The sequence below is a fragment of the Leucoraja erinacea genome, chromosome 20 (assembly GCF_028641065.1).
Source record: "Leucoraja erinacea ecotype New England chromosome 20, Leri_hhj_1, whole genome shotgun sequence".
Taxonomy (NCBI): domain Eukaryota; kingdom Metazoa; phylum Chordata; class Chondrichthyes; order Rajiformes; family Rajidae; genus Leucoraja; species Leucoraja erinaceus.
The window spans coordinates 32612540-32635927 of record NC_073396.1 but is presented as its reverse complement, the minus strand read 5'-3'; the positions used below and the strand labels follow the sequence as shown (position 1 = coordinate 32635927).

The 23388-nt window shown below is 41.7% G+C and overlaps 1 protein-coding gene across 8 annotated transcripts in view; it reads right to left on the bottom strand.

Moving 5' to 3' along the window:
* Positions 1-23388, bottom strand: part of cfap70 (cilia and flagella associated protein 70) — an 86060-nt gene that overhangs the window by 7746 nt on the left and 54926 nt on the right. For all 8 annotated transcript variants that reach the window (XM_055651827.1, XM_055651824.1, XM_055651826.1 and 5 more), the window contains 7 exons: positions 20885-21010; positions 18368-18501; positions 13716-13831; positions 10621-10791; positions 3731-3880; positions 2687-2862; positions 1278-1430 (listed from right to left, as the gene is read on the bottom strand). In XM_055651827.1, the coding sequence (XP_055507802.1) occupies positions 1278-1430; positions 2687-2862; positions 3731-3880; positions 10621-10791; positions 13716-13831; positions 18368-18501; positions 20885-21010 (1026 nt within the window). The remainder of the gene's footprint in view (positions 1-1277; positions 1431-2686; positions 2863-3730; positions 3881-10620; positions 10792-13715; positions 13832-18367; positions 18502-20884; positions 21011-23388) is intronic.

Sequence of the window (23388 nt, the reverse complement as noted above, 5' to 3'; positions counted from 1 at the left end):
CGGGTCCGAAACCTGATGGTTATGGAAATAGGAGTATCAAAAAACTTTAAACTGTCTTTATTTCTCCTTGTTTCATCCAGCTTTTATCAAATTCACTTACATGATGCAAGGGGTAGAATTTCAGGATTCCAGGACTGCAGAAAGTTGGAAAGATCTTCAAAATACTATAACAGCATTTACAAAACACTTGGACATGTACATGAACAGGAAAGGTTGAGTGGGATGTGGGCCTAACATGGGGAAATTAGATTAGCTTAGATGTGGCATCATGGTCGGCATGGATGAGTTGGGTTGAAATGCATGTTACCTTGCTGTATGCCACTAACACCAGGAGTATCTGATACAAAAAAAGAATGCAGCAACAAGATTAATTAACATTTTTCAAATAGGAAAGGAATTTAATAAGATTAAATACTTATTTGGGATACCTCCACCATGCAAGTCTCCTGCATTTAACAAATACTGCTCTGGCATAGTTACATGGAAAATAATTATGTACAGTTTAAGTCTAAGTTTCTGAATTGTATCTAGTCTTGGGGCAAACGACTTACTCCTGTGATTGGAAAATTTAATTAGTTGTGTTGGCCCTTGAATGACCATGCATCTGTCCTAGAAAATAATATAATAGGACGAGGAGTAAGAAAGATAAAGCATTGGATTATTCTGAAGCCAATCCAATGCCAGGGCTAGCCATACAAAGTGCTTGCCAGTCAGATTTATATTGTCTATTGCAGAGAGCTAAATGAATTAAGCCTCCACATCCGAGAGGTCCTGCGAGGTCACGTACTGCCTAAAATGTGAGTGGATGTCAGGCATTATTGAAGGTCTGAAGAAGGGTTTCGGCCCGAAACATTGCCTATTTCCTTCGCTCCATAGATGTTGCCGCACCCACTGAGTTTCTCCAGAATTTTTGTCTAAGTTCAGGCATTATTTGTCTCAAATGTTAGCATTTGCCAAGTTTGCATAAAAGTCTGAGATGAATTGAACTACAAAACTATCAGTAAAATCAGATTAGTCCATTACATCCCAAGAGTCAGTTTTCATGATGAAGGACAGCAGTCCAGTCTAATGGTGATGTTGCAATAGTGAGTGAGGGAGAGGATGCAAGATGCAGATAAATTCAGCCAATTCTTATTCAAATAATTATTCAATTCCGTCGATAAATTTAGATAGATTGGCTGAAAATTTCAGTACCATTTGACTTAAAAGGAAATTCAAGACCTTTTATCTGACAAATTGTCGGGATTTCACTGCTTTCTTTTAATTTACTGACTTACCTGATGATTGATTCGTCCTGCTTCTGAAATACATTCCTCTGCTTTTCCTAATTCCCCTTGCTGTACATAAAGTCGAGCCAGAACCACGTGATATTCACAGCTTAACCCACCTTCTGTGCAAATCACCTCATGTGCCAAAGCTCTGGATACAAACTAACAAGAAGAAGAAAAGTTTTCATGAGTTGCTGTGGACATATCTTAATTTGGAAGACTTCTAATGCAGAGTGAAAAAGAAAGAGAATGAGTCAGAGAGAATGAGAGTGAGAGTAAACAAGCTTGTAAAAGAGAGAGAGAGAGAGAGAGAATGAGGGGGAGAGAAACAGAGTGTGTGTGTGAGAGAGAGAGAGAGAGAAAATAAATTCATTGATAATAATGTGTTAGTGAAGTATTACTAGGAATTCATAGCTTGTGAAACCATTTTGTTGGTCCACTAGAATGAGGGGTAAGTCAGAGATCACAGACTTGTAAGCGATACTTCCAGAAATATAGACTTGGACATTCATACAATATTGAAGGGAAGTAGTGGGTGATTAAAGTTGGGTGTCCTTCAAATCCTACTTTGTAAAAATCTTTGGCTACAAGGAAGCCTTTGACGAACTTTGCAATAGGGCTCCAACATTTTCATTCTGATGGAACCACCCCAGAAAATATGATGTTGGAAATTCACAGAATGTCTGCTGTACGCTTTCAGAGCAAATGAAAACATGTATCCCAACTCTTAAGGATGATTATGGATTATTGTTAGTTCTCCAAATTTCCAAACATTTGTTTATTTTTAAAAATGAATAATTGCAATGTTAACACTTATCATTTGATAGGTATGTACAGTATACATTTGGACATTTTGTAAACGCAACAATATATTTGAGGACATAAGCTAAATTACTTGAACTTACATCTTAAGAAAACAGAAAGTATTCATCATCAAGCATGGGATCCTGCAGCTCCTCCTAACCATCTCATTGATACAGTCATGGAACCAATTTTACCCAATTATGAATAGCAAGCTTTCTCCTTATACTTGTTGACTTAGTTCTAACTCAATAAGCATAAGCTCGTCATAAATCATTGACTTTTTCTGGAGTGTCCCCCAGTATCGATACTAACATAGATGTGGCACTGCACAGGACGTGGTTTGGATTCTAGGAATTAAAGAATGCCACAGTGGAAGTTTGATCAGTGAGAGGGGGCCAGCAAATACAATGCATTTCAATGAAATTGTGTAACAAAACCTGCCAAGCTTCCTCGCTCAGGTAAATTCTAGGTAAGTTCTTTCTTTGTTTTGATTGCCTCTGTAGCCCAAACCATTCTCTCTCTGTAACAGTGACAAATTAATATACTCCTATTTCCAAAATGTAATAGGTTGCCATATAACACGAAAGCTTTCTGAAAGAACAATTGGAACTAACCTGCAATGCATTAACGTCCAATAGAAACCTTGCTGTTTGCATGTAAATACTTCTTGTTAATACAGTTGTAGTTTCTTTTCGTGGCTGCACAGTTTTTGGAACAGGTACTACTGGCTCTTCTTGTTGCTTTGGTGATATGGGACTTTCAACGGCATCAATAACTTTTTTTGCTTCTACTAAAAGTAGAACATTAACAATTATGTAATATTTGACAGTTCGTCATGAAGTATTTGATTTGAATCTGGAGCAACATCTATTCATTTTTTAATTATTTGGACCACAAAACAGCTTTTAACTAGCTGTTAGAGGAAGTCGGTGGGTGGGACAGCATCTGTGGAGGGAAATGCTCAGATGACAAGACTGGTGTGTAGGAGAAATAGCTGGGAGAATATGCTCCTTTATTCCCACAATTATTTTTCTTCTTTGCTTACATAAACTGTCTATCCCACTTATGAGGTTACTTCATGCCAAAGTGCCAAGAGAAAGAGCACACAGTGTCCATTGATTCATTCAAGGTCTCCAAGACTGATGGGTACACTAAGAGTTAGAGTGCTTCCTGGGGACAACATATTAATTTAAGTTTTGTTTTAATGTTTTAAATAAAGTTATACTTTTAAGTTAATAGAAATAACACAATATAAGGCTTGAGGATTAAAGCCAAAGGAAATAGTAAATGAAAAATATTCCAATGCATGGTGTCATCCTAATTGCCAGGTAGTGCTGATTCTGCAATTAGAAGGAGCCGGCCATTCCAGCCAGGTTGATGCTTGTGATTAGACTGGCGACCTGGCTCAAGCTTGATTGGACCAACCTGTGTGTGTCAGGTCCACGTCAGGACAGACAGAAATAAATCTGAGTACTCAGATGCAGGCCATATTCAAATTGCATGCCCTTGGATTATATTTGAATTTTACACCAAAGATCGTACATTCTTAAATTCTGGATGAATGCACAATAAAAGGGCATAATTCCTATCTCTCAAAAGGCGAGGTATTAAAGATAAGAAATGAGAGAATGTGAAAGAGAAATAAAATATATTCAGACCTATTTCAAAAGATGTCTTCCTTATCTGGCTGAATGTAGATTCAGAGTCTGGAACTGTTTCTGGAGGCACCTCAACTACAGTTGAAGCAGACAGTATGCTACCGGTGTCAGGAACTACAGGTTTAATTTCCTCTGTAACAGCTTGTGAATCTAATGGAGACGCAAACAAGATTATATTCATAACCTGTAACAAAATGCATGTTACGAAAATGGCATAAAAAACAGTAGCAACAAACCAGACTGTTCTCTGATCATATTCATCACTCATAATAATGATTGCAGAATATTAATGTCAACAACACTTTCCCAGTATATCTCCAAATTCCTTGATTCCCAAGTTATCTTGGTCATAAATATACTCATCAACTGAGCAGCCAGAATACCCTTGCTACAAAATTCCAAAGATCAGTCATCTGAAAGTATATATTTTTTCCAGTTGGGAAAACAGTGTCAATCCTTCAAAAGATTTTTTACATTTCATTGACATTATCTTAATTGTTCTAATATTCCTATAGTTAGGCCCTCGAGTCCTGGCAATATCCTTATAAACCTATGCACCCTTTCAAGCTTGACAACATCTTTCCTACATTTGGTAATCAAAATTGAACATAATACTCTAAATGTGGATTCACCAATGTCTTATACTATTTTAACATGACCTCTCAACTTCTTTCCTCAATATTCTGACTGATGAAGGTTAATGTGCTGAAAGCCTTTTTCACCACCCTACTTGTGACACCACTTTCAAGGAACTGCATTCCTAGATCCCTCTGCTCTACAACACTCTTTAGGTTCTGCCCTTGTTAGACTTTTCAAAATGCAACACCTCACATTTCATTGTATTAAATGTCATCAAACATTCCTCAACCCACCTACCAAACTGATCAAGATCCTGCAGCAATTTTTGACAATCATCTTCAGTATCTACAATATTACCCAATTTAGTGTCATTTGCAAACATGCTAATCATGCCTTGTACGTTCTCTTCCAAATCACTGATATAGATGACAAAAAGCACCAGGTCAAGCACCAAACCCTGAGGCACAACACTAGTCACAGGCCTGCAATCTGAGAAGTAACCTTCCATCATCACCCTTTGTTTCCTCCCACAAAGCCAATCTTCTATCCATTCAGCTATCTGTCTATGGATCCTTTGGGATTTAACTTTTCAAACCAGCTTATCCTGCAGAACTTTGTCAAATACCTTGCTGAAATCCATAGATACAACATCTACAGCTCTGCCCTCATCAACTTTTTGGTCACATCTTCTTAAAACTCAGATTTCTGAGACATGACCTCCCACACACAAAACCATGCTCACTATACCTAATCAGCCCTTGTCTTTCTAAATGCATATATATCTTATCCCTCAAAATGCTCTCTAGTAACGTTCTGACTGCACTGGCCTGTAGTCCCAGGCTTTTACCTGCAGCCCTTTTTAAATAGAGGCACTACATTTGCCACCCTCCAGTCTTCCAGCACCTCTTCGACTATAATACTAACTACTCTCACTTCCATTGACTGCCCCAAGTTCCTTAGACCTCATGTCTTTCTCCACAGTAAAAACAAAGGAGAAATATTCATTGTGGACCTTACCCGTCTCCTGTGGCTCCAAACAAAGTTAACCTCTTTGATTCTTAAGGGGTCCCACTCTCTCTCTCTCTCTCTGGTTACCCTTTTTCCGTTTATGTACTGATGAACTCACTTGGGATTATCCTTAATGTTATCTGTCAGTGCCATCTCCGGTCTCCTTTTAGCCCTCCTGTTTTCCTTTTTATTAGGTTGCTCCTCCATTCCTGAAACTCCTACAGGGATACACAAACCCAGCTGCTTATATCTGCCCCTTGCCTCCTTTTTACTCTTGACCAGATCCTCAATTTCCTACATCTTCCTTATGTCCACCTGCCTTGGTGGGCGGCGCGACTCTCGTCAGCAGCGGCCTCTGCTGTGTTTTTATTATTTTCTGTCTGTTTAATGTTTTTTTAATTATTTTTCGGTTTTGTTTAAACTGTAGTTTTTAATTATTTTTTGTCGGGTATGTGTGTGGGGGGGAACGACCTGGGGGGTCGGGGGAAACTCTAAATTCTTTCCCATGCACGGGAGTGGTGGAGCGCTGCCGACCCCTTTTCTTGTGGACTGAAATCCGGGAGCTCCCTGGTTGTGGTTGGGGCGCTGCCCGACGGGGTTGAAGATTACCTGGAGCGGAGCGCCCCGCGCGGCTAGCCGCGAACGAGCCCCGCCGGGCTCTCACCAAGAACCGTCTTGCGGAACTGCGGACTGCAGGACTCACCCCGCTGGGGGCTTTGACGTCTTTGAGCTGGGGGGGAGAGGGGGGGTGCGGGGAGTCCTTCCTTCACAGCGAGGAGGGTGTGAAGGATGAGCTGTGTTTTGTATGTATGACTGGAGCGCTGCTGTTGCCGACAAATAAATTGATTGTATTGTATTGTCCCCAAACGGGAACATGAGTTTCGGAAGCTCCTACCCACTTTCAGATTCAGATTCAGATTCAGGTCTGTGGACTGAAACAACGACCGGGAGCGAGCCCGCGGGTCCCTGGTTTGTTTGAGTAGAGACGCTTTTCAGGGCTTCCGCAACGGCGACCTTCTCCCGCCCGAGTTCTCCCGTCGCAATGGCGGGGGGTTTTCAAATATCCCACTTTCAGACTTCAGATTCAGATTCAATTTTAATTGTCATTGTCAGTGTACAGTACAGAGACAACGAAATGCATTTAGCATCTCCCTTGAAGAGCGACATAGGGTTGAAGATTACCTGGAGCGGAGCCATACATCCCGATGCCCCGCGCGGCTTGGAATTGCCGCGGGACTTTGAGAGCGCCCCGCCGGGGCTCCATACCACACAGTTGGTAAGAGCCGGTGCAGCGGTTTAATGGAGACAGATGGACCTTCTTCAGTCTCCTCAGACATTTTGAACATCGCCCAAGAGAGGTCTGGGGTTGACTTTGACTCTGTCGTTTGGACTCTGACTACAATGGGGGGGAGTTAAGGGCCAGGGGGGCTAAGTGCTGGACCTCCTCCCTGTAGGGTTGTTGCTGAGAGATCACCGTGTTTTTTTTGATGGTGTTAGCCATTCCTCATAGGTGAAGAGCGAGGAGAAGATGCGCAGGGTGTGAAGAGATGTTTGTGTGGGGTCTGTTGGTTAAATTGTGTTGTGTTACTTGGTGATCTTTTTCGTTTTGTATGCTGAGCTGTAATCGATGAACAGCAGAAATGACATTTCGTTGCCGTTGGATGGCATCCTCCGTACTCCTGTTCTTGCGGTAAACTGGGGATCCAAACGACAACCATAAGCACTTGGTGATGATTGTATTGGGCGGATTGTATTGCCGCAGTGTCCTTCACTCAAACGGGAACAGGTTGAAGATGTCATGCATGTCCTGGACTTTTGTCGGAACACTTTAGTCAAATATGCCCACTTCGTAGGGGGTGAGTGTGAGGGGTTGGTGATCTGACGTTGGCTGTTTTACGTCAAACAACGTCAAACAACCTGCTCCAATCAACTTGAGCGCATGCCTGTCTGATACCCTAAAAATTTGGCCTTCCTCCAATGTAGAATTTTAACTGCCCTGTATCTATCTATAACTATCTTAGAGTTATAATGTCAAAGCCATACCGCGAGGCAACAGGCCCTTTGATGCAACTTGCCCACACGGGCCAACATGTCCCAGTTACACTAGTCCTACCTGGCAGCATTTGGCCCATTTCCCTATAAACCTGACCTATCCATGCACCTGTCCAACTGTTTCTTAAATGTTGCGAGTCACTGCCTCAACTACCTCCTCTGGCAGCTTGTTCCATACATAGGTGGAAAAGTCACTCCTCAGATTCCTATTAAATCTATTCCCCTTCTCCTTAAACCTTTGTCCTCTGGTTTTCGATTCCACTACTCTGGAAAAGGGACTTTGTGCATCTACGTGGTCTATTCCTCTTATGATTTTATGCACCTCTATAAGGTTATCCCTCATCCTCCTGCGCTCCAAGGAATGGAGTGTTATATGAGAATTGTGGTTAGTTTGTGAACCATAGTGCTGTGGCCATAGCGCTATGTTTAAAGCCCATAGCCCTGTGGCCATTAGCGCTATATTTAAAGTCCATTGCGCTGCGGCTGGTAGCGCTATATTTAGAATCTATAGTGCTGTAGCTGACAGCTCTTTGTTTAAATTCACATGCACTAAGCCGACAGTGCTTTGTTTAAACCTGTATAAAGGAAGGCGATAGTAAGCCATAAATTAGTTCATGTACGAGAGGGGTTCACCGAAGGGCTGAGTCGCGATCAGCACCGTGGAACGGAGGCAGAGAGACAGGGAGGTGCGCTGCTGTAAAACGGACCCCATGCATACCAAGTATTGTTTTTGTTCTCTTTCTTGCCAATAAAATTGATTTGTAACTAAACAGATGAGTGAGCCTTTTTCTGTTCTAGTAGTCATATTCTTGAACCTGTTCCCTTGTAACATAGAGTCCCAGCCTACTCAACCTCTCCCAATAGCTCAGACTCTCTAGCCCTGGCAACATCCTTGTAAATTTTCTCTGTACCCTTTCTAGCTTGACAACATCTTTCCTATAACATGGTGCCCAGAACTGAACACAATACTGTTATAGATAGACATAAATGTGGCTTCATCAATGTCTTATACAACTGCAACATGACTTCCCAACTTCTATCGTCAATACTCTCCAAATTCCTTTTTGACCATCCTATCTACCTGCGGCTCCATTTTCAAGGATAGACACAAAATGCTGGAGTAACTCAGCGGGAGAGAAGGATTGGGTGACGTTTCGGGTCGCAACCCTTTTTCAGATGCTGCCTCACCCACTGAGTTACTCCATCTTCAAGGAACTATGTACCAGCACTCCTAGATCCCTCCGTTCTATAACACTCCCCAGAGGCCTACCATTCACTGTGTAGGTCCTGCCCATGTTAGACTTCCCAAAATGCAACACCTCACATTTCTCTGTATTAAATTGCATCAACCATTCCTCAGCCCACCTAACCAACCAATCAAGATCCTGCTGCAATTTTTCATAACCATCTTCATTATCTGCAATACCACCCAATTTTGTATCATCTGGTGAAAAATTTACAATTATACCAAGCCAATTGATGTACAAACCTGTACGTCTTTGGAGTGTGGGAGGAAACCGGAGATCCTGGAGATATCCCATGAAGGTCACGGGGAGAACGTACAAATTCCATACAGGCAAGCACCCATAGTCAGGATTGGACCTGGGTCTCAGGCGCTGTAGGGCAGTAACTCTACCACTGCGCCACAATGTTATAACTTGGTAAGTTAAACCAGGATAGGATTTGCACAGTAAATGGAAGGGCTCTGGGGAGTGTTATAGAGCAGAGAGAACTATGTATAGAGTATGTATACAGTATTCAGGCAAATATATATACAGTACATAGCTGCCTGAAAGTGGCGATAGAGGTGGAAGGGTGGTAAAAATTGGATTTGGCAACCTTGCCTTCATCGGTCAGGGAATTGAATACAAGAGATGGGATGTCAAATTGTAACAGTACAAGTCATTGGTGAGAACACTATGAAATATTATGCATAGTTCGAGTCACCCGGGTATAGGTGAGATGTCATTAAGGTGGAGACGAAACGGAAACTATTTTCCAAGATGTTACTGGGACTGGAAGGCCTGAGTTATAAAGTGAGGTTGGAAAGCCCAATACTTTTTTTTCTGGGAGACTGAGGGGTGACTCTACAGAGATATATAAACTCATGAGAGGCATGGATAAAATGGATGGTCACAATGCTTTGTCAGGGATATACCGCATTTAAAGGACATGGGTTTAAGGTGAAGGGGGTAAGATTTGAAGGGGATAAGAGGGGCAGCTTTTGCACATTGAGGGTAATAGAATGAGTAGCAAGAGGAAGCTGTAGAGGCAGGTACAATTGCAATGTTGAAAAGGCATTTGGACAGGTACATAGGCAGGGATATGGGCCAAACACAGACAAATGGGACTGGCTTGGATAGACATCTTGGTCAGCATGACATTGAACTGAAGGTCCTATTTCCATGCTATTTGACTCCATGACAGACTTGTTTCATATTATGAGCAGAGAATTGAATTCCAGAGGTGAGGCGAGAGTGATTCCCTTGACAACATTTGACTGAATGGGTCATCAAGAAACACTGGTAAAAGTGGTCAATAGATATAAAGTAGAAATCAGTTCAATGGTTGGATTCTTACACCATACACAGGAGGATACCTTTGTGTTTCCCAGCATCAAGATATCAATGTTGAAGTTCCTCGGGATAGTGACCTGGGCCCAATCATGTGACTTTCCTTTCATTATGAGAGGAGGAAATGAAACAGTAATACCTATGACTCTATGAACCAGTCGAATTCAGGCAAGAGCTGAAAAATGGCAAGTAACAGATGCAACACAAAAGTGCCAGGCAATGGCGTCTCCACTAAGTCAGAGTCCAACTAGATAACCTTGATTTTTAAAGATATTACCTCAACTTGTACCCTAACATCCTTGGGATCACTATTGTTAAAACATTTAAATGTGATGTATTTAAATGACTTGGATAAAGAACAACCAAAGCACAGGAACACACACATGGGTTACATTAAAAACAATATTCAGCTTTTCTATTCTTCTGTTCAAACTGAATAATTCTACATTACACTCCATTAATCTTATTCTTACTTAGGCACTGGACTTCTCTATATCCCTTTGCATACCTTATGTTCCGTAGGACTGAATCTAATACAAACTGAAGTGAATATGAAACATAAAATCAAATGAGGCCATTTTCATGCACACCCATTTCTCCCCTCCTCCCCACCAACATATAATTTGGTAGTGCATGGGTTCTAATAACATTCACCAAGCAAACTAACTGTTATTTTACCTTTTTTGTCATCCTCAGGTTCAGGTTCTGGAACCTTGGTTTCCTTTGCCGTATTCACGATCACTTCATCCTGAGACCGTTTCGGTGTTTCAGTTGACGTTATAAGCTTTTTTGCCTCCAAAAAGGCCATTTCTGCTAGAATTGTCTGATCCTGACTTTCATAGAACAATCCTGAATATATAATGATTGCATTAAAAGCTAGAATCTGATTGCTATATGTTATTAATACTTCAAATAATTAAAATATAGGACGGGATGGCAAAATCTAATAGCCATAAGAATTAACTTTCAATCTTTTGCTCTTCCTTTAGCAAGTATCAGATTCTGTTTGCTATATTTGTTTAGAGAATTTACTCATGTATATCACTACTTTTAAAAAACAGTTGAAAAGCAAGTAAAACAGAAAATGCTGCAAATAATCAGAAAGTCAAACAGAATTAAAATGTCAGATTAATGTTTTTTCATCAGTTCTATCCAGACCTGCTGAGTAATTGCAGTAATTGCAGTATCTTTAATTTTTTTCCTCACATTTTCAGCAACTTGGAATCTTGTTTTTGGCACAAGTGTTGTACCTATCATTCAAACTTAAATGAGGACATTGAATATGATAAGTTACATTTAAATAACATTTAACTGGCAAGAAGCCTGTATGTACTTCTAGCCACAAAATATATTGTAACTGTAAGAGCAGTGTATATGGTCAATATTTTCACCATTTTAAAGGAATGTCAAGAGTGTTAAGAGTGTGACAGAATACTTTCATTTGTCTGGATGACTGCATTCCAACATCTATCAAGAACTATAGCACTATACAAGACTAAGGAGCCAGCTTGACTGATAACTCATCCATCACTCTAAAAAAATCCTTTCACAAGGATGGCTGCAGTGTACAGTGCATTCAGAAAGTATTCAGACCCCTTCACTTTTTTCATATTCCACAGGGGAGAAGGGCCTTGGTCAGGGAGGTGACCATGAATCCAGATGGTCACTCTGACAGAGGACCTGAAAATAGCTGTGCATCGACGCTCCTCATCCAACCTGACAGAGCTTGAGAGGATCTGCAGAGAAGAATGGGAGAAATTATCCAAATACACATGTGCTAAGTTTGTAGAGTAATACCCAAGAAGACTTGAGGCTGTCATCGCTGCCAAAGGTGCCTCAACAAAGTACTGAGTAAAGGGTCTGAATACTTATGTACATGTGATATTTCAGTTTTTTCTTTTTAATTACTTTACAAAAATTTCTAAACACCTGTTTTTGCTTTTGTATCATGCGGTATTGTGTGTAGATTGATGATAAAGAAAATGAATTTAATCCATTTTAGAATAAGGCTGTAACGTAACAAAATGTAGAAAAAGTGAAGGGGTCGGAATACTTTCTCAATGCACTGTATATTAGCAACAAATTCACTGCAGCAACTCCAACAGTATCTGCTAAAACCACAACCACACAGGTGCACAGTGGGGTAGTTGGTAGAGCTGCTGCCCCACTGTGCCAGAGACCTGCGTTCGATTCTGACCTCTGTTGATGTCAGTGTTGAGTTAGCACATTCTCCCTGTGATCACATGTGTTTCCACTGGGTGCTATGGTTTCCTCCTACATCCCAAAACCTTAGGGTTCTTAGGTTAACTGGCCCTTTAAATTGCCCCTAATATATGGGAAGTGAATGCAAAAATGGGGCAATATAGAACTACTGTGAACAGGTGATAGATGGTTGGCCTGGACTCAGTGGGCCAAATGGCTTGTTTCCATGCTGTATCATTGAACTATAAACTAAACGAAACCAGGAAGGACTAAATCAGAATTAGGATGGAATGCCAGTATCTGCAGGTTCTGGTCTAAGTAGCACACCATCCTGACTTGGAAATGTATTGCTGGTCCATCATTGCGTGGTCTAAATCCTGGAACTCTGTGCCTAACAGCGCTGTGTGGAGTACATTCACCAGAAGGAGTGCAGAGAAGGAGTGATTCACCGAGCATCTTAAGGGCAGTTTAAGGGCAATAAATGCTGGACTTGCATGATGCCCAGCTCCTCAAAAAATGTGTTAAAAATAAAATCTGTTTTTATTGGCTGATTTGGCATATTCTTGTGGCCTTGTGCAATCTACCATTCTCAAAAGCTGCTCTGCCTAAGAGTGTCACCAGTTTATAATAGGCCTGGTGGAGCTCACAATTTAAAGATAAGTATTTCCAGTGAATGTTGGCAGCTCTTGGCAGAACCACCAATATTGCTGGAAATAATAACGTCTAAGCTGGAAAAAACACTCCATTCCCCAGCTTTATTACCCCCTCAGTTCACCTCCATCTCTCATTCCCCCAATCCAGTGTTATGGTAAAGGTGAATGATTTCAAATGAGCCATTACATCAGGAGGCAAAACTGTACTGCCAATAAAAGAACATTAAATAAATGTGTGCCAAGCACATTAAATAAAATGTTCAGGTATTTCCAAAAGGCAAATCAGACAATAATTGACTGCGGGTAAGAAAGCAGTCCAAACTTTTGTTTTGGTATATTTTCTATAATAAAAAATTACTATTCAGTTTAGGTGGTCTTCAGCAATAAATAATTCAGATCTTCTTGGTTCTTGGTTTCTTGGTCCTCCAAAATATTCCAAATGGAATTTAAACTGGAGGTGGTGAAGGGAGATCAAAAACTTATGGCTCTACTTCGTCAAAACAGAGGGAGGTGCATGTACAAGTCAAAGTGTATGTGCACGTATGAGTGAATGTGTGATAACTGACAGTACATCTTGTGAAGAAATAAAAATCTATACAATCTATACAAAATCTAATTGTCTGAGGTAGGGATATAAAAACAAAGAAATAATGTAGATCAATTTTAAATTCAAATAATTTCTCACATTATATTGCATTTCTGGGGTATAGAGTTAGATATATATTTATTTGTCATTTGCTTGTTATGACTGTAGAGTAAATAAACATTGAAGTTTTTTTCATTACACAGATTGAATCACAGTACAAATAAATTGCAAGGAAAACAATGGGTCAGTATCAGTTTTATGAACTTGATTTCTAATAATCAGATTTGCATGTAAGCTACTAGAGAGACAACAAGGCATATTTTAAGACTTACCATGCATTGTCCAAGCTAATACGTTATTTGGCTCGAAGCATCTGGCACTCTCAAAGAAATTATCTGCTTCTTCATAATGTTCATTCATACATGCTAGAATGCCACATAGGATAAGGCTGGACATAAAAGCACTCATATGAGTCAACACAGAAATAATATTAAACAATATAAAGACGATTCAGACAGCACATGTGTATAAAATGAATCAAGATCTCAGTGAAGCTCAGAAATACACTAATTTCTACTTAATGTGAATCAATAAGTACATTTTTCCACCTTCAATACTTTACCTATCACATAATCTATCAGATCGATTTATTTTCTATCATTTAAATCTTAATTATTTAGTAGAACAACTTGCTTGGATTCTTTAGTTGTGTAGAATCGCTTTTAAGCTGTGGTTGCTACAAACCTTTAAGAAGTTCAGAAGCTAACTATTCACTTCATTCCAATTTGAGTGAAAAAAACCCCAACAACTGCAGCTGAGGAGGTAAGTTTATCCACATTCTTATATGATGAAAAGGATGTCTATGTCCACCTCTTCATCGTTCTGCTTGGATTTATGCATGTGACCGATATGGAACTCGTATTAGCAAACACTTAGAAGACATGAGCAACTGCAGATGCTAGTTTACAAAAAAACACAACGCACTGCAATAACTCAGAGGGTCAGGCAGATCTCTGGAGGACATGGATAGGTGATGTTTCGGTTCAGGACGTTTCTTCAGATGGATTGAAGTAATGATACGAAAGCAGGCCTAGACAGACACACGGAATGCAGTAGAGGAGGTGAAAGTAAACCTCAGCTGGAAAATCATTTCACTTGCACTTTATGTGCAAGTGACGAATAAAACTGATTGTATTGTATTGTATTGTTTTGGGGTCCCTGGATGGATGCAAGGAAGGAGGAGGTTCAGGTGTTACATTTCAATGAGCTATCCTTTACATGGTCCAATGTGGCCTCTTTTACATTTGCAAGACTAGGACAAAGCGTAGACTAGGCGAACATATTGCCAAACATGCTCAGTCTGCCTCGCTCTGCTGGATCTCCCAGTTGCTGATCATTTTAACTCCCCATCCTCTTCCCCTTCCCATTCCACTACTGGCCTTTCAGGCCTGGGCCTCTTCCATTGCCAGAGTCAGCCACCAGCAAACTGAAGGAACGGCACCTCAAATTCCGACGGGTATCTTACAGCCCAACTATATGAACACTGAATTCTCTACTTTTAAGTCTTTCCACCCACCTCTCTTCCCAGTGCCCCACACTGGCGTGCACCCACTTCTCCCACCACCCTAACTCCTTTCCCCTTCTCCCTTTCTCCATTCCACTATATCTCTCCCACTGGCTCAACGTCTACTCCCCTTCTCTCTTTGACACCATTTGTCCCCTATTCATCACTAGCCTTTGTTCCCCCAATCAATCAAAACCCCCCACCTGTATCATGTTCCAGATTTTGTCCCACTCCAACCCATTTTTCTGACCCAAAATGGCCATATGGCTTGATCCCCTGAGTTATTCCAGTGCTTTTTTTTTATTTTCAGCAAGTACTTTAATTATTTAATGGACAACAGAAAACAAAAACATAGAAATCTGGAACTGATACACATATCTATGATCCTTACATCCAGGCATAACTTACACATATGAGCACTTCTGTAAATGAACCTACATATTAAGGCTTTCTTTTTGCAATATGCAGTTGTCAGCTTCTCAGACAGCCATCATGTACCTCCATACCATGTCAAACCTCTATTTCCTGCTGGATAGAAGGAATGGGTGGCGTTTCGGGTCGAGACTGGACTCTACTAAGGATTACCTGGCTTACCTGAACTCTACTAAGGATCACAAACTTGCACACAAAACATGCTGCCTGTCCCGCTGAGTTACTCCAGCATTTTCTGTCCACCTTTGGTGTAAACCAGCATCCGCGGTTCCTTCCTACTCTATTCCCTCCTCTTCTCTGCTCTTCTGTCTATGCACAGCAAGCCAAAGGCTGGCTTCTTAGTACCAACCCAGTTTAATGTATTCTTCAACGCCCCTCACCAAATTTGCAGAAAGCATTTTATTGTGATGCATCACAGCATTCTTAGAGAACTGCTCCATCCAAGACCACAAGAAATTGCAGAGATGTGGATGTAGCCCAGATGTAGCCCGGAACATCATGTAAACCAACCTCCCGTCCATTTTCTCCATCGTCACTTCAGAATGCCTTGGCAAGCCCACCAACATAATCAAGATTAGTTTAACCCCAGTCACTTCCTCTTCTCCCCTCTCCCATCAGACAAGAGGTACAGAAGTTTGAAAACGCATACTTCCAGATTCAGGAACAATTTTTTCCCAGCAACTGACCAGGTAACTGAATGGCCCTCTCATCAGCTAGTGTGTGGTCCTGACCTCCAATCTACCTCATTGGAGGCCTTCAAACAATCTTTACTCAGACTATATCAGACATTACCTGGCACTAACTGTTGTACCCTTTATCCTTAATCTGTACACTTGACTGTAATCCTGTACAGTGTTTTATTTGACTGCTTAGCACACAAACAAAAGCGTTTCACTGTACCTCAGTACAAGTGACATTAAACTAAACTACATTAATTTCACAGAATTGACAAATTATCATGTGTTCATGTAAGAGCTCATGTAATTCTACCCTTGCCTGGGTCACTCACTACAGAACTTTGCTCTGCAAATTCACTATAGATCTTTGCTTTGACTTTGGTTAATCCACATTTGGAGTATTGCACAGAGATCTGGTTGCCCCATTGTGGAGATGATGAATAGTCTTTGAAGAGGGTTCTGAAGGACTTATCAGAATGCTGCCTGGATTAGAGAATATTTGCAAAAAGGAGTGAATAGATAGACGTGGATTGTATTATGTGCAGCACTGAAAGTTGAGTGGAGAGTTGATCAAAGTATATAAAATGATGGGAAATATAGATAAGTTAAACATTTAGACAAGTTAAACTTTTTTCCTGGGATGGAAGTATCAAATACTAGAGGGCGTAGCTTTAACTTGAAAGGGGCAAATTTAAAGGAGAGGTGCAGGGCTAAAGTTTTTTTTTTACACAGAGAGGTGTAATGCGTTGGTGCCTGGAACATGTTGCTGGATGGTGGAGGCTTTTAGATAGGCACGTGGATATGTAGGGAATGGAGGGATATAGATCATGTAGGCAGGTGAGATTAATTTAGCTTGGCATCATGTTTGGCACACAAGGGCCTGTTTATGTGCTGTACTTTTCTATGTTCCGATAAGTGGTGCTATCATTGGAATCTGACGTTTAACCAAATGACAAAACTAACACAGATGGAATTGAGGACGGTGTTGAAAAAACAGGTTAACAGACACCAGATACATTGGCAATCCTGACATCCTTGTACAACATGTTAACACTCTACTATAAATCCCTGTAAGCTATGGTACCCATAAGACCATAACACATAAGAGCAGAATTAGGCCATTCAGCCATCAAGTCTACTCTACCATTCAATCATGTCTGATCTATTTTTCCGTCTCAACCCCATTCTCCTACCTTCTCCCTATAACCATTTGATACCTTTACTAATCAAGAACCTATCAATCTCCACTTAAAATGTCCGCTCCGCTACCTAATGTCTTGGCCTCCATGGCCATGTGTGGCAATGATTTCCATAGATTCACCACCTTCTGACTAAACAAAAATCCTCCTTATCTCATTCTAAAGGTACGTCCTTTTATTCAGTGCCCTCTGTTTCTAAATGCTTCCATTACGGCAAACATCCTTTCTACTTTATCATTTTAGAAACCTATGGAAATTCTGTGTAACAAATTAGTCTTTCGTGATTTCTAGGTCTGATCGACTAATCGCAGCTTTAGGAAAGTGATTCCCAATCCATCATCTGTTCAAATATTGAAGAGCATGGTTGGAAGGATTTGCACTGGCGATTCACCTAGCAGATCTGTTAAATTAAAATCAAAATGTTTTGGACCATCCAATGAAATGGCTTAGGATTCAGAATAATTGGTCTGTCACCACTTACTTTCACATTCCAAAACCATCAAAAAAAGCTATGAAATTGCACCTCAACAGAGATGCTATATCATTAATTGAGAGTACAGGCTCCCTGTCCTCTTTCATACCGCAGACGGGAGAGGATTTGAAAGACAGGTGCACCATCAAGGTTAACCCTGACCTTCCCATCCATGTTGACTTGAACAATCTGTCCAACATGCGCCTGAAGTCCCGTAAACCCTACAGGTGTCCGTTAAATCTCTGGGAGACTTTGACTCCAAGACTGAGTGGCGCAGAGCCTGGAAAGATGCCAACACCAACAATGGAGAGGTCATCATAGACCCCACAGTGAAACCACAGGGTTTTGACCTCTATCGCAAGCAATGGCTAACCCTGAACAGTATCTGCACCCTCCATGCAAGAACAGACTATCACCTGCATAAGTGGGGGATGACAGACAGCCCTGCCTGCGACTGCGGAGATCCAGACCAGACCATCCCACTCATCGTTTCCCTGGTGGCATCGAAGCCATCCACCCAGTAACTGACGTTGTCCTGGCCTGGATGTCTACCCTTGACCTATAACTTTGGGCTGTGCACACCATACGCAAGAAGATTAATTCAAGGCTTAATAGGTCAATAAAAAAGTAAGTCTCTGACCCGTTTATATGTTCTTGGTTTACTGCAACAGCCTCACGGAAGCATTCATCTGCTTTGACATAGTCATTTAACAAAAGGTAGAAAGTACCATAATCAAACCAGTGTTCAGGATTCAATTTGTCACGAGCCAATCGCTGCAAAGGAAAGAAGAGTTATAATTCTGTTTGTTCAATTAGTGACACATTTCCAAATCTTCCGTCTTCAATTCCCAAAGGCAAAAGTAGAATTTGACACACAATTTGGTTGAGATGGCCGAGGTATCTATGATGGTGATAAGTAACAATCATTAATGTCTCTTGATACATTGATAAGGAGCTTTGTACAATTTTAAAGCATTTCTTTAAAAAAAAAAATAGGTGAATTTGCACACTCATTTTATCTAAAAGTTGTACAAACAGTTTAGGGATAACATGTTACATAAAAACATGGAGCTACTGCTTGCAGAGCATCCATGAGTGTCCTAAATGCCATGAACACGGGACATAACCAAAAAGTCCATTATTTTTTACCTATTAAATAAGAATGATCTTGCCGCCTCTGTAATGTCAGTCATATCTATATTACTAAATCTCTGTTCTTGACCGCTTTTGGCCTTCTGTGCTGCGATTTCCGAGAGAACGCTGCCACCCACGGTCGTAATTTTTGACCACCTCACTCAGAGCCCTCCTCCGCCACATGTGTGCCGAGGATTTTTCCCGTCGTTGAAAAATGACAGAGATATTAATGTTTTAACAAAATTACCCATTCTCTCTGCTGCCCCTGCTGGAGGGAGGGGGAGGGACTATAAAACCAGGAAGTGGTGTGCCTCAATCAGTCTCTGCAAGTGGTGTGCCTCAATGAGCACTGAATGACACTGAACAAATGTCTCCACAGCTGTGATTACCCATAATGTGGTTTGAAAATGAAAATATGGTTAAAGTAAAAAAGCACTGCCTGCAAATGGTTGTTTGGGGGGTCTAGGTTGAAGTAAAAAGGCACGCTCTCTCCCCCCCCCCCCCCCCTCTCCTCCCCCCCCCCCCCCCTCTCCCCCCCTCCCCCTCCCTCTCTCCCTCTCCCTCTCCCCTCTCCCCTCCTCTCCCTCCCCCCCCCTCTCTCTCTCCCCCCCCTCCCTCTCCCCCCCCTCTCTCTCCCTCTCCCCTCCCCTCCCCTCTCTCCCCCCCCCTCCCCTCTCCCTCCCCCTCTCTCTCTCCCTCTCCCCTCCTCATCTCCTCTCCCCCTCTCTCTCTCCCCTCCTCCCCCTCCTCCCCTCCATCTCCTCTCCTCCATCCCCTCCCCCACCATCCCTCCCCTAAACCCCCCTCCCCTCCACACACCCCCTACCCCCTTCCCTCCACCCCCCCCTCCCTGCTCCCCACCCCACCTCCCCTCACCTCATCCAGCACACCCTCACACCCCCCCCCCCCCCCCCCCCCCCTCCCCCCCCTCTCCCTCCCCCCCCTCCTCCTCCCCCCCTCCTCCTCTTCCCCCCCCTCTCCTCCCCCCCCCACTCTCTTTCTCCCCTCTTTTTCTCCCCCTCCTCCCCTCCATCCCCTCCCCCACCGTCCCTCCTGTAAATCCCCCCCCTCCCCTCCACACACCCCTACCCCCTTCCCTCCACCCTCCCTGCTCCCCACCTCTTCCCCTCCCCTCCCCTCCCCTCCCCTCTCTCTCACCCACCCTCCCTCTTCTTCTCCTCGCCCCCCCCCCTCCCCTCTTGCCACTCTCTCTGTGTCTCTGCCCCTTCTCTCTCTGCCCTCACTCTCTACCCCCCCCCCCCCCCCCCCCCCCCTCTCTCTCTATGCGACTGCAAGTTGGGGGCCATGCGCCAGTAGATAGGGTGGTTATGGGGTAAAAGGAGCAAATTAATAATATTAATATATTAAGGGGGGTAATTAGCGTGAGTGCGGGGGGGGGGGGGGGGATAGTTAGTGTGTGTGACGCTGCATGCCGCCTCCCCCCCCCCCCCCCCCCACACAACCGCACGTTGGGGAACAGACCCAACGAGTCTGCACTTGGTCTAGTACTTCATATTAGTCCAGTTTCTGTTTGGTAATACCATGTTGCTCTTTTCTCACATCTATCCAAGGCAGATGGTTGAGGAATTCTAGATCCTCAGTTTGGATGCCACAGCTATCCCAGTTAAGAGACAGCAGTAAGACACATTCATTTTAAAATTAAAATAAAGACCACTAATGTACACAGCTTCTAGCAAGTAAAAACAGAAACTGGAAACTAGCCACAGGGAATTTAAACTCTTATTACCTTAATAATTAAATTACCTTCTTCTCCTCTTTACCTTTGTAGCTCCTGCTTTTTTTATGGCTCTGGCAACCCCATAGTGTCCACCTAGTTGTTTTTCTCCATCTTGGAATGCCATATTTTTTATACTTATATCTAAATCTTCCAGGAGAATGCAAATTAGGCTCAATAGGAGAACTGCCGTTGAAATTGTGACCTTGGCAAATCATTCCCAAACACCAAAATACGAATAATAAGCAAAATCCTCTAGCTTATAAATCTATATCTGTAAATTCTTACCTCTAGGTGGTATTTATTTGCAATTTCAAAGTTCCTGTTGGCTTCAGCTTCTTTAGCAAAGTGTTTTAATTGAGCAGAACTAAGAAATGATTCCGGAATAGGATCTGGTGGATCCACATGGAACATCTAGGCAGAGAAAAAGACAATGATTTAGAATTCAATAAGAAATATTCAAAGCTCTGGTAGTACAGGTATTAAAATCAATTGAATAATTTAAGTATCACAATTTTCAATTGTCTTGCAAGTACCAAAAATGAAGTCACTTATTTTCTAAATTGTTTGCATTCTGAAGGTGAAAATATATTCTGTTTTGCAGATTTGCAGTTGAAATTCAAGCTGAATGATCAATGCAAAAATAATGGAGAAAGTAAAGTGTAGCAAAATGGCTTCTGATAATAAGAAAGGTGTGCTTCTGCCATATAGCTTTTCTGCAGTGTTCAAATGAATGATAATGGAATCTGAAGCAAACAATAGTAAATGTAAGTTTAACATGCATAGCTTACTTTATGCAGGGGACTATTTTCAGCAGTGATAATTGTATTAGAAGATAGTTTTCACTATCAATTTGGGTAATGACCGCTTCTGATTAGAATTTGGCCTTAGTTCCATTCAGAAATTATATTTTGTCCCTTCATTGGCCATTTTATGACCAATGAAATTTAGATCCCAAACTAAAATGCAAACACATAATGAGCATGAAAAATGACATGAACATGTAGGGTAAAGAAAGGAAATTTTGCAATTAATGTGTCTTTTTTTTAAAGCTGCTTGCTTGGAATACAGTGTCATTTACAGCTCTGGCTCCTGGGAAGGCAGGAATCATTGAGTGGATTTCCCAGTGCACAAAGTTAATGTTTTGGGTCAGGAATCCGAGTTACATTGTAATTTGGAGGGTTTTTAGGTGCGATCAAAAGCCCAATTGGAGTGCTCATGAGATGGGTGGTCAATGACCAATCAGTAACTATTTGTTGGTGATCACAGAATAAGAGTTTGTTTTGTGAATGAGGGTTCAATGATTGGATGGGAGGAGGTGGGATAAAAAAAGGTCAATTAATACATTGAGGGGTATCTGACCAAGGGCAAGTTAGAGAAGTCCTTTGCTCATCTGATCCTCCTGGCTCATAAACAGTTCTAGAAAAGAACAAGCGCATCACATGCATTGCATCCAATTCTAGCTACTGAGATACATTAGCCATATTCAAGTACGAGAGGTAGTCATAGATTTAAACTCATCACCAACACTGGGATTGTAAAGTGTGAGGAAATACAAGACAGCACTGGAGAGACGTAGTATAGAAATGTCAAGGGAAAAGACACGAGGAAGACAGTCTGATTGAGAACGTGGGCCACAATACCCTTAATTTAGTTAGAGAATATCTATCAAAACTTATATTTCTTGGTTATAAGAGCACATCTTATGTTCACCGGGTGCACCAGCAATGGCTGCCGCGCCAACAATCTGTCTGTCCCTTCCCTCTTTGTGTTTTAACAGTATGTGTTAAATGTATGTTTTTAGTGTTCTTTAGCTAGTTTTATGTGGGGGGTGGGGAAACTTTTTCTAATCTCTTACCTCGACGGAGATGAGAATTTTTTCGTATCTCCGTCCGCACTGCGGCCTAACATCAACGCATTGGCGGCCTTTGCTGGAGACCGACTTTTGAGAGCTCCACCACGGGGAGCCTATGGGACTTTAACATTGTGAAGCCTGTGATCCCCTTTGCAGGGATCCACTTCGGAGCTGCAAACATGGGTGCTTGCGGACTTAACACCAGAGACCGACTTTGGGAACTGCAAGCTGCAGGTGCTTCGACCCCCCCGATGCGGGGGCTTCGACCGCCGGCTGCGGGAGCTTCAATCGCCCCGACGGATGGTTCGACAGCCCTGACCGCGAGAGAATAAAGAGGAAGAAATTTTGACTTTTTTGCCTTCCATCACAGTGAGGAATCCGCTGTGGTAGATATTTATATTAACTTTTATGCAGTTGTTGCTTTTTTTTTCATATGATTGTATGGTAATTCGCATATCACTGTACCTTAATTGGTACATGTAACAATGAAAACTTTCAAGCCTTTGAACATCTAAGTTTAAATTCAAAGAAAATGAATTAAATAAAGTTATATATGGGGTAGTCCAAGCACAAGGGGAATCGTTATATTCCTGCTAATTTTAGTGGTAAAAGTTACAACAGTGAGAGCACATTGATGGATTATTAATTCATTGATTTTTTTGTTCATTATACATTATCTACGTGTATTGTGTTAAACTGTGGCAAGAAATAATTTTGTTCTATTGTCAGTACGTATGCCAATTAAATACTCTTGACATCTCACTGGTTCAATTGCACTTTAGCTAATCTACCTCTGCAAGATGCTAATTGCAAACATGACACAAAGGTGCTGCATTCAAGATCAAGGACCACAATAAAATAAAAACTTTACTCGAAATTTGCAGGTGTTTCCCATTCTGCAGGAGATGGGATGCATTACAAAATTTTGACAAGAATT